Source organism: Canis lupus, chromosome 27 (assembly GCF_011100685.1).
Source record: "Canis lupus familiaris isolate Mischka breed German Shepherd chromosome 27, alternate assembly UU_Cfam_GSD_1.0, whole genome shotgun sequence".
Classification (NCBI taxonomy): Eukaryota; Metazoa; Chordata; class Mammalia; order Carnivora; family Canidae; genus Canis; species Canis lupus.
Window position 1 is genome coordinate 2,356,732 of NC_049248.1, and position 12,164 is coordinate 2,368,895.

Below are 12,164 nucleotides of genomic sequence, written 5' to 3' on the forward strand. Positions count from 1 at the left end.
GCCCAGAAACCCCGTGTAAGCTGCTCCCCTGCGCACACCCAGAAAGTGTGAGTGAGAAGGGCTCCATGTTCGCACTTGGCATCAAAATACCTGCCCTCTGTCTCCAAAGTACCTCTGACCCCATTCAGCCTCCTTGCCTTGACCAGTCTGGCTGTACCAGCAGCACAGCCAAGTGCCAAGGCTCTACTGAGTTTGGGGAAGGGGCCTGAGTTTGGGGAAGGGGCCTTTCAGTGGCTGAATATGTCATGAAATTCAAAAGCATTTCTGGTTGCCTCCTTTTCTTGCCATAGAAATTACTTCTTTGGATGAGGAGGTAAGTCCTGGCACAGAGACTGCACAGCTGGAAGAGCACCTTGGGAAAGAAGTTCAGAAGCTCAGTTCACGGTTTTGTCTGTTTGCTAGCAGACATTTTCAGAGCACTTGTGAATTAGGAAGAGCGCTATTACCCAAAGGTCAGACTCCTAATACCTGAGAGAGGCAACTGGAAGAGCATTTCTCTTTATGTGAAGTGGGGGAAGCAGCACAGTAGAGAGTGACAATTCTCTGCCGCAAGGCTCCGGGGCCCCTTCCTGAGGCCTGGCCAGATTTCTACCCTCCTCGTATGGGAAGGACATTTCTGCCAGGAGACTTGGCTGCTTACTGACTGGAAAGGAAATTCCTGGAGCGAGACCTCACTGCTCCAAGATTTTTGAGACACAAGGGAATCCCAGTAATGAAGGTTGATGGGGAAGGCTGGAAAGCTGATGCTCCCAGTCCCACGAGCTCAGGCCATCTTCTCAGAAGGAAGACATGCTGCTCTGGCCCCAGAGGATGATGGCCAAGCCCAGGGTTTGACTCATCAACCCAGGGACCTGTGTGACTCCCCTTCTTACTCTTGCTCTGGCACTAGCCCAATCCTGTTGTTTCCTCTGCTCCGTACATCCTATCCTGTCCTGTAGGTCCGGGCAGGGGCAGGCCATGAGCAACTTGAGTCCTTCCCCTCACTCCTCCTCCTAATAATTCTTTTTAAATGCCACAGTAAGGCTGGGACAGTTCATTCTCGCCCTCTTAATGCTTGGTTCCCGACACCTGAAACCTCCCTGTCGTTCCTCTGTGCAGCTCATTCCTTTCCCATGTGGAGTCCATCTTACTGCATCTGCCAGCCTGGTGCTTTTTCCAAGGGCCAGGACGTCTTGCCTAGCCTGAGGTCTTAAGTCCCTTTTTTAAGATTTTATTGATTTATTCAAGAGAGACACAGAGAGGGAGAGGCAGAGTCACAGGCAGAGGGAGAAGTCCGATGCAGTCTCTACTCCAGCACCCTGGGATCACGCCCTGAGCCCAACGCAGACGCTCAACCACTGAGTCGCCCAGGTCACCCTGAGGGCTTAAGTCTTAATGCTATATTAGTCACATTGCCAGAACAAATTAAGATTTTCAGAGAGAGAGAAAAAAAAAAAAGCCAGGGTGCCTGGCTGGCTCAGTTGGTAGAGCATGCCACTTTTGATCTGAGTTGTGAGTTCAAGCCTCATGTTAGGTGTGGAGCTTACTTAAAAAAAAAAAAAAAAAAAAAAGCCAAATCTTTAAAAATCTTAAAAAAAAAAAAAAAAAAAAAGGACGCCTGGGTGGCTCAGCCGTTTAGCGCCTGCCTTTAGCCCAGGGCATATTTCTGGAGTCCCGGGTTTGATTCCTGCATCAGGCTCCCTGCAGGGAGCCTGCTTCTCCCTCTGCCTGTGTCTCTTTCTCTCTCTCTCTTTCTTTCTCTGTCTCTCATGAATAAATAAATAAAATCTTAAAAAAAAAAAGCCAACTCTTATGTATAATGATGCACCAGGAGGGAGCACTATAATTCATACTAACTGTGAACTGCCTAGCTGGTTGCATTGTCCTGGGCATGTAACTCCCCAAGGCCAGCTATACACCTTCTCTCAGGCGCCTGGGTGGCTCAGTTGGGTAAGCATCTACCTTCGGCTCCCTGCTCATGGAGGGAGTGGAGTGTCTGCTTCTCTTTCTCCCTCCTGCTCATGCTCTCTCTCTCTCTCAAATAAATAAAATCTTCAAAGAAAAAATAGACAGTTCTCTCTTTGCTTCAACATGTATGTCAATATACACTGGTCATTTTGTGCCTGGTGTTCTGTCATTAGCCCTGTATGCCTTGTCCTTTTGCTTTTTTTTTTTTTTTAAGATTTTATTTATTTATTCATGAGAGACAGAGAGACAGAGAGAGGCAGAGACACAGGCAGAGAGACAGGCAGGCTCCATTCAGGGAGCCCAATGTGGGACTCGATCCCAGGACTCTAGGATCATGCCCTGACCTGAAGGCAGGTGCTCAACCACTGAGCAACCCAGGTGTCCCTGTTTTTGTTTTTGTTGTGTTGTTGTTGTTGTTGTTGTTGTTTAACTAATCTCTACACCCAATGTGGGGCTAACTCACAACCCCTAGATGGGGAGTTGTGTGCCCCACCAGCTAAGCCAGCCAGGCACCCCTGTCCTTTTACTTTAGATTCGAGATCACTACGTTCCCTCTGCCATGTGCCCCATCAAAAGAAATTTCCTTACTCTTCTCATTCAGAATTCATGGTGGCCAGATGGGGAAGATTACTGTACATGCCTTGAGACTTAGAAGGAAATGGGCACCTCTTATTTCAGGTGACTAGATACTGTAATTACCTAGAATTCCACTGAGGAACCAGAAAGAGCTCTGGTGTCAGCATCAATTATTAGCTGTGTGAGTCAAATGATGTTACTTAACCTCTCTGAGTCTTTGTTTTCCCATCTGTCATGTGTGGGTAATAATGCCTAGCTTACTGAGCTCTGGAGACAATGATGTACAATGTATGTTAAAGCAGCTGGTACACAATAAGCACCCGATAATTGGCAGCTATAATTATTCCCCACCTCTATAATGATAACCTTCAAACATGCAAAGCATTTGGCTGCAGAGAAACCAGCCAGGAGCAGGGGATAAGCCCCAGCTAAATGCATGCCAGGGCTGCAGCCACTTCCCCAGCCCTCACTCCACTGTCATCGCTTGTGTTCCGGGGCCCACCCGGCTGGACTAGGCACTGTGCTTGTGGTTTCCTTTGGTCTCCACCACCCCTCCACCCCATCATGGTAGCTTGGTTTTTTTAGTCTCATTGGTTTCCTTGACTGCACTACCTTCCACACTCAATCTTTAAAAAAAAATAAGTAAATTAACACCCAACTCTTCCCAAATCGGTCCAAATGAAAAATCTGAAATTCAGCTTTGCTGCTGTTCAGATTGTTTCTGCCATCTGCCCGAGGATGCCACTGCCCAAGCGTGAAACCAAGGTGGGAGCTACCGAGATGTCTGGCCGAGGACTGATGGAACGGCGACACCGTGTGGCCAGCCCGACGTGCAGCCCAGCCCTGTGCCGCAGCAGCCTGACCACGGGCTGCAGGTGCAGGCGGACCAGCCCTTGGAGCTGTCGGTGAGAACACAAGGTGAAGAGGGAACACGGCACCTTGCAAGGGTGCGAGGAATTGGTTCCTACCTGACAAATGTGTCCTCCCTGTCACAGCTTAAGATCTGAAGGCTGGGTGGCTCGTGCTCTCAGCGCAAGAAGGACCCACATAGGCTAGCCCTAGGGCATGTGTGAAGTTTCAAGTGTTTGCTGTGTCGCTCCAGAGCTGTGGAAGGTTTACTGAGAAATCCTGTAAATCCGGGCAGCCCGGGTGGCTCAGCGGTTTAGCGCTGCCTTCAGCCTGGGGCGTGATCCTGGAGTCCTGGGATCGAGTCCCAGGTCGGGCTCCCTGCATGGAGCCTGCTTCTCCCTCTGCCTCTCTGTCTGTGTCTCTCATGAATAAATAAATAAAATCCTTAAAAAAAAAAAAAAGGATTGTAAATCCTTGGGTATTTCTTTTTGGTGTGTCCTCGGGACCTCAGAGACCTGGGAAAGTATGAAGGAAGCGACTGACGTTGTAGACAGGCACCGTCAAAAGGAAGGTATGCGGACACCTGGGTGGCTCAGCGGTTGAGCGTCTGCCTTCAGCTCAGAGCATGATCCCAGGGTCCTGGGATCGAGTCCCACATCGGGCTCCCTGCATGGAGCCTGCTTCTCCCTCTGCCTGTGTCTCTGCCTCTCTCCCTGTGTCTCTCATGAATAAATAAATAAAATCCTTTTTTTAAAAAAAAGGGGGGGGGAAGATATCTCTAAATCATTACCGGAATGACAGTATAAAAGAACAGTATAAATATTGCTCCATCCGTGGGATGAAATGTCAGCCAGGACTTGTCACTTGGCCTAGTCAGCCACTTCTTCACAACTTCACTCCCTCGGGCAGCCCCGGTGGCACAGCGGTTTAGCACCGCCTGCAGCCCAGGGCGTGATCCTGGAGACCCTGGATCAAGTCCCACGTCAGGCTGTCTGCAAGGAGCCTGCTTCTCCCTCTGCCTGTGTCTCTGCCTCTCTCTCTCTCTCTGCATCTCTATGAATAAATAAATAAAATCTTTAAAAAACAACAACAACAACAACAAAAAAAAACAACTTCACTCCCTCAACTCCATCAGACACATCAAGGAGCTATCCAGCTCCTCCCAGAAGTCTTCACACCGCTGGGCTCATGTGTTTACCTCTTTGAGAAGAGTTTTAGGACTTGCCCAATAATTCTGCATTTCTACAGATAAAAGACTGTTCATGAACATTTCCAGGGTAAACACTTGGGTATTTCCATGCACAGCAACAAGCTCGATTACATATTGTCTGATCTAACCATCAACAGAGAAATCAATGAGGACAGAGTAACTTCTCTTGCTTCAATGAATGCTTAAATCCTTCCACTTCACTGACTTGAACCACTGTGAGGTCACAGGATGGTTGAGAGGGCCCCGGCCCAGGAGCCTATGCCAAATGAGATTCGGGAGTCATTAACCATGGCTGCAGCTGGAGCCTGTTAACTCAGATGCTTTTGGCTGCCACGTTTCCCACCATGAGGAGCAGAGGAAGTTGATCTGCTGAGGCACAAGGGAAGAGGACCCACCAAGAAGAGGGAGGAGGAGGGAGAGCAAGCCAGAGGTGTCTGCTTTCAGCTCCCAGAGACACTGGAATCTCTCTTGAACCCTTCTACAAGGTCCTTCCCTTTAAGCGGATTCAAGCTGATTTCTGTGGCTTCCAACTTTGAGAGAAGAAACTACACAGTGGCCCAGGCAATTAATCTCCTCCTCAGTTTCCTCATCTGTTCAGTAAAAATCATCTTTCACTGATCTATGCAGCAAGTATTTGTTAAACACTTTCTCTGTGCTAGGTACTTTTTAAAGTTCTAGGAGACACAGCTGGAAACAAAGGAGATTTTCTTTTAAAAAAATTTTTTATTTACTTATTAAAGAGAAAGCACAAGCAGGGGGAGCAGCAGAGGGAGAGGGAGAAGCAGACTTCCCACTGAGCAGAGAGCCTGATGAGGGGCTCATCTCAGGACCCTGGGATCATGACCTGAGACAAAGGCAGATGCTTCACCGACTGATCCCCACAAAAGAGATTTTAAAAAAATCCTTTAGGAAACTTATTTTCTACTAAAACAATCTCTGGAAATGATGTAAGTATGTGAGAGGAGGACATAAACTTCAAATCGAATGCCAGCAGAAGGGCTGGTTGACCCAACACATAGAGCACAAGCCCCAGGTCTGAGAACATGTCCTGGAGGGCCAGGGCCACTTAAAACAATACCCATTCCTTTGGGCTTTATGATAAAACTGGGTTAAAAAGGTTTACCCTGGGGCCTCTGGGTGGGCCTCAGTTGGCTGGGTTTCTGCTCTGGGTTGTGATCTCAGGGTCTTGGGGCTCCCTGCTCAGTGGGGAGTCTGCTTCCTCGCGTGCGTGTGCTCTCTCTCTCTCTGCCCTTCCTCCCACTTGTGCGCACTCGCTCTCTCTCTCTAAGGTAGAAGATAAATAAATAAATCTTTAAGAAAAAAAGTTCACCCTTCCTATAGTGTCTTTTCTTCTGCATCTTGGGTCCCTGACAGGGGATGCGTTACTGACAGGCCCCACACCTAGGCAAAACTCTGTCCTGACAGATACTGTGGTTTCCTACCTGCTGTGGCTGCGGACAGCTTCTGTCTATTCTCAGTTATCAGGGGGAGCGGTAGGTAATCCACACAAGTGACACGTTAAATTCACAGATAGTTTTAAAATCTAATTTTAGCCACTCCTTTTCCCACTCAGTTATTTATCAAAAACTACTTAGGAGGCCCGAGTGAACAGATTTGGTGCAGCCTCTGGTAGAGCTGCAAATGAACAGATTGAAGACCAAAAGGCAGACAGCAGGAGGGAAAAGCAAAGAATGTAGATAATCTACAGGACGAATGCCCAAACTCTCAAACAATCTAGAAAATTAGCTGTGTGAGAGCTCAGTCTTTGGGTTGCCTAATGTCTGACACTCAAATCTATGGGGAAGCTTCCTACTTAGGGGCAAACTACCCACAGATCTTACATAAAACCAGGGATTAAAGCTTCCTTTACTTATTGTTTTGGTATAAATACAGGGCAGGGATTCTTGAATAATAAAGGACTAACAGGAATATTTAGCAAGCAAGAGCAGTGAGCCCTTCTCAACATTCCTTCCAGAGATAGGAAGCTTGTCATCACTAGTCAATCATCAGCAAGGACTTCCAGTAAAGACAGAACAATCCGCATTCTGCAGCAGCTCAACCAGAGTGGTGACAGTGATTTTTACTTTTTTTTTTTTTTTTTTTATAGCTTCCTTACCTTAAGTGCCTCCCCATCGCCCCTCCAAACTTAATGAAAAACACCCATTCTTACGTGCATGGGTGTGCCTGGCATGTGTGCACACCCCCCACACCCACCCACAGACACGCAGGCACACCCTGAAGTTCTCCTGAGACACAAGTGACCAGTGCCAGTGGGATCTGGCCATGCGTCAGAGCCTGTTTTAAGATGGAAATGACTACTTTCCTCCACCTTCTTGGGACCGTGTGGCTCTCTGCCCAAGACGTAGGTGTCTTCTCTGATAAACTACTGCAGCTGGGAGAGCTGTATGTCGCAGAGCCATCTCAACCATAGATGTCTTGCTAGCCCCTAGAACTCCCGTGGATGACAAAGCCAGAGTGAGGCAGCAAGCCGGGCGGAATAAACACAGTTTAATAAGTTTTGTTTCCCACCTCAAAGGACAGAGAGCAGACGACCAGTAAGGAAGTTCTCCAAATTAGGGTTTTGAACCCAAGTTCTTGAAAGACTCATCAGGATGCCTTTATGAACAGGAGCCTGGTCTCACCTAAATCCTAGCTGTGACTGCCTTCCTACCCTCCTGTCTACTTTTAAATGGAGGCAGTCAGACATACCTTTCTCCTGATTTTGTCTTGAAGGCAAGATGAATATATGCAAACAAAGAGCCAAGCGAGTATTACGTTACCACATTTGTAATAGATCTGTCCCAGGTAGAGGAGGGAGGTAGAACACCCAGGGCAAACACGTTCTGCTCTGTGCCAGAATGTTCTCTTCCCTCTCGATAGAAAGGATCCCCTGGATGGCTAGGATTTCTTGGTCCAGGCATTACATCCAGTGCAATGATCCTTCAGTTTGACCATGTGTTAATCATAATAAATTTCAGGTACTGGAAAATCCTGCACAGGGTCGCCCTGTGGATCATGGGCTAGCTCATCCTGACGCTAGGTCCAGTGCAGTCTCGGGACGACCACCAGCACAGGGTCCCCTCGAGGCCTTGTTAAAGATTCAGACAGTTGTCCCGCTCCCCCCAGACCAACTGAATAAAAATCTCTGATGCAGGAGGCCTAGGACTGTGCATTTTTTACAGCACACTGACATTTGGGACTTGCTCAAGATTTGGAGGCCCTTCTCTGGAAACCCAGGAGCAAGAGATCTGACTGCACATTCTGTCCCTGCTCTAACATGTGGTTTCCAAGCAGAGGTTCATTTTCTTAGGTTGGTCTTCATATTTTCCAGCCTCATTCCTACAGCATTCCTGGTTACATCGTAGACAATAGCCAGTCCACCAGGACTTAACATGTCTGTAACTATAACTACACCCCAATCTATTTTGAAGATTCAATCTTTCCTAACCTTGGTTGTCAGTGGCTGCAACAATTACACTGGTATTCAAACATGTGACTTCCTCCTTAGGTCAGAAAGAAAACATTTAAGGTTTCCTCAGTCCCCTTGCCATGACTCTGCAGGAAGACCTCAACATAATGGGGATGATGCACCTCCTTTCATGAACATGAAAGTTGCTTTCTATGGACCAGTCCTTCACAGCTAATTTCCTGAAGTTGCTAAAGATGAACTGGATTTTGGCTTTTCAGGCCGAAAAGCTCAAGATGAACTTTGAGCACCTGACATAAGGTAATCCTCCAGGAGTTACAAGGGTGATGTAGGGAAGAGCAATAGTGCCAGCCAGTGTTCAAAACCCTTATTATCGTCGATCTGTGTGACCAAGTTAGTTTGGCTAAATGCCAACTAATGAAGCCAAGGACATGGTTTGCATCTTTTGTAGGCCAGTAGGCTTCAATCACTTTCTCTTGTGGACTATTCATCTTGAAAATGCCAACCAAAGGAATCTGAGTAATAGCGTGAGGAATAGGGTGAAATAACCCTAGGTCTGATGTCCTTTGATGACAAATCAGAAGGCTCTTCTTTAGGCCCTAAAGAGACAAGTGGTATACATGGCATGATTCCAATCCAGACAGAATCCCTTTTAGACTGTTTTGAAATATAATTTGCTCATTATAACCCAAGCTGACTCCTTAATTCTACCATTTCCCCAGAAGTAGACTTTTCTAGAATAAAACTGGTGTCTCTCTGTGGGGTGACTTACTGGGTCCCCTGCAGGCTGGCCACTCTAATGCACCTGGATCAAGGTGTCCCAGGAACTACTTCCTCCCTTTCTAGGATATAACATCTCCCTTTTGGGTCATCCCGTCTCTCCTGGCTCCAGATCCTGGAGTCCGAGACTGGAGATGGCAACATAGAGAAGCCAGCAGAGTGTCCCCATCACCTGTGCCTTCCCAAGGACCCAGTGAACAGACCAGGGGGTGACCGGTGAGTTGTAAGATGGAAGAAGGGAAGGGAAACATGAGGTTTAAACCTTAATCTCTGAATTCTTTTGTTCATAATACTAATAGCTAGCATTTATGAGTATTCAACTTGGCGTTGGCCCTGGGGGCGAGTGCTTCAGTGCATTACCTTATCCTCATAGTCCTCTGTCTCTGTCTCCAACCACCAGACTAGAGCTCTAAAAAGTTTCCATTTCCTTACCCTCTTCCACACGCACACTGGGTAGCAGGGTTCTGAGGATCAGATCAAAAATAAAAGGAGACTCATGAAAGATACTCGTGTGTCCAAAGAGGAAGGGGAGAGGTCCAGTGAAGGGGGTTTAATGTCAGAGAGAGAAACTGTACATCTGGGGCAGAGATGACAAGAGCGAGCCAGGCCAGCCAAGCCTGACCAGGCCACTCATCCTGTCATTCGGGGGGTCTCCACGGTGAAGGAAGTGAGAACAGCAGCATCCCGTTTCCTCTCCTTGTGGGAGCACAGTGCAGCACTCGGACCAGTTACGCTCCTGGCTCTCTGCAGCTCGGGCACAAATATTCAGTTCGTGTTCTCTCCTAACATGTCAGGCTAATTGACCCCTGTGCTCTTCAGCGCAGGAAGCTGGTGGCAGGAGCCAGTGAGCTGTGGAGGGAAAATAATTCTCGCTGGACAGACAGGCCTGGGGGTCTGGGGAGGTGAGGGTCCCTTTGTGGTCACCTGTCAGAGATGACATCGGGCCTCTTCTCATTCCTGTAACTCTGGGTTCTGCCGGGATGCACCCGAGTGAAAGGGTAAGAAAGCACTGGACCCTTTTACGGAACCAAGCAGTATTTTGGACAAGACCCTGAAGACATGATGGTGTAAGCTGACTTCCTGCCACCTTGCACAGGGCCTCCTGGCCTCATGATGGGGGTCACAGGGCAGCCATCCAGCCAACAAAGACTCCAGACATCCAGACAAAACCATCTTCTCCATCTAATCGCCACTCGTCTTCTTAAGGCCATAGTGGGTAGGCAGTGAATATCCCCAAGTCCCTACATCCTGAGAGTCCTCGGCAGAGGGAGGGGGAGAAGCCCCTTGCCCCATCTGCCGGGAGTAGAGAACCAGCAAAGTTCAATCCTCAAAGATCTCCAGCATCTCTTAAATAAGCTTTTCCTTTCCATTTTCTTCTTTTAATTATTTATCATCCATCCATTTCTTTATACAAATATATAATAGATTTATATAGATTTATATAATATAAACTTTGTGAGGCAGAGTGGAGAAGAGGCCAGAAGAGGGGGCCTTTGCAGGCTATTTACAGACATACTGGTCAACGATCTCGGTGCACTTCTTGCACTTGACATAGCAGCACCAGTGGAACTTGCAGTGGCAGCGCTCCACCTGGACGCTCTTGAACTGGTCATAGCCACGGCCACAGCACATGAGCTCGCAGCCATCCATGCCCTCCGAGGTCTTGTTGCAGAGGCGGCCCTGGGTGCCCAGGGAGCCCGTGGTCTCATTGCGCAGACAGTAGTCTGGGCTGGAGTCCACGTAGACCAGGTCCTCAGGGGTGGGCTGGTTGAAGCGGCTGTTGACCAGCTCCAGTTTGCCCTTGCGGGTGATGCGCATGGCGGCTGCGCTGTCATACTTCTCCTTCAGCTGGTCCCCTACTTTGCGGAACTCGGCCAGCTGGAGCCAGCAGGTCTTGAGGCTGCAGGACCCTGAGACGCCGTGGCACTTGCAGGCTACGTCTGCCATCTTATACACAGCCTGAGGGGAGCAGAAAGAAGGCAATAAGAAGGAGCATCCCTGGTGGAGGATGTCAAGAGGGTGGTGAGGGGCACCTGAGGCCAAACACGGAAGGGGACTGACGCTGGGGTGGGGGGCGGGGGAGGAGTAGTTTTTCAAAGATCTTTCCAGGAAGCTCAGCTATCCTGATTGGAAGCAGATAAAAGGAGAACCACCTAGAAAAACACAGAGGAGGCAAAGTCCATGTCTGGTCAGCTACAAGGATGGTGGCATTTTGTGCACTTGCTTTGTCTACTGTGTTCATTTCTTATTATTTGAAAGTTGTTATGATAAATGTATCATCATTACCACCAGGAAAAAAAAAAAAGATATTTCTACCTTGACCAAAGTCTCAAACAAATACCAACCAACAAACCGTGTGCAGTTTTTGCATGATATGGAGGACAGTCGGGCGAAAAAAATCCAGTCATATTACCAGCCTGCAACAGAGCCTGCTGGCATGGCCCTCAGTTTGCCAAAAGCTCTCCCTGACTCTGCCAAATTGCCTAAGAACTAAACAGTCCCTTTTTCTGTGTTAATATTTGGTGATTAACTCCACGGAGTCACAGGGGCCTTGCCACAAACCACACCACTTTCAAGAGCAAGACCATTATCTTCCACCCCAGAACCCGCAGACACCCTCCCAGACACCCAGAGGCTGAGTACAGAGGAAGAGGGTGGAGCCCTGTGTCAAGCAAGAGCAGGTGTGGGGGGAGGGCACCAACAGGGGTGATTTTTCCAAAAACAAATCCACCTGAAGCCACTGAACCACGACAATGTGGAGTGGATTTGAACTTGGGCTATCCCAAATCAAAATTTTAAAAGCAAAAGGAGATCAGAATGCTGCTTTCCAAAACGCTTTTCGATGAAAGCATCCTGATGCATTGTGTCAAATGGCCTTGGCAGCGGGCCCAGGCATACAGATGGCAGGATAAAAATGCAAGCCTGCTGCAGAACACTTTCTTATGCCACAGCCATTGTCACTAACTGGGTCGGGACTCATTTTTCAAGGTTTCTCACAGATTTCTTTTCAAGAGTTCCCAGATTGTGTCTTTATTCAGCACTGCACTGAGACCACTGCAGGTGCAAGAAATAGCTTCATCATCATCAGCTCATATTACAATTGTCAAAACTCTTCCTGATTTTTTTTCTGGTGTGGAATTATTCCTATTATTTTGTGGTGGAGAAACTGAAGTTCTGGAGAGGCCCAATGATTTGTTTGGGGCCACCCAGAAGGGAGTCAAGAATGACGAGCGCTTTTGCACTCCAATCTGGGGGCTTAAAAACGGCTTACTGTTGAGAAGGAAGGAGGCTCCTCCCCATGGCTAAAGGTACCAGCTCCAGGCCCAGGGCATAAAGGAACCAACACCCCATCCCAACAGGCACTTCAAAGACGGA

The 12,164-nt window shown here is 48.2% G+C and overlaps 1 protein-coding gene across 1 annotated transcript in view; it reads right to left on the reverse strand.

The window, feature by feature from the left end:
* Nucleotides 1–7,069: 7,069 nt before the first annotated feature.
* WNT5B (Wnt family member 5B) overlaps nucleotides 7,070–12,164 on the reverse strand; it is a 108,805-nt gene continuing 103,710 nt past the window's right edge. The window contains exon 5 of the mRNA XM_038576338.1: nucleotides 7,070–10,748. Within this exon, the coding sequence (XP_038432266.1) occupies nucleotides 10,290–10,748 (459 nt within the window). The 3' untranslated portion in view covers nucleotides 7,070–10,289. The remainder of the gene's footprint in view (nucleotides 10,749–12,164) is intronic.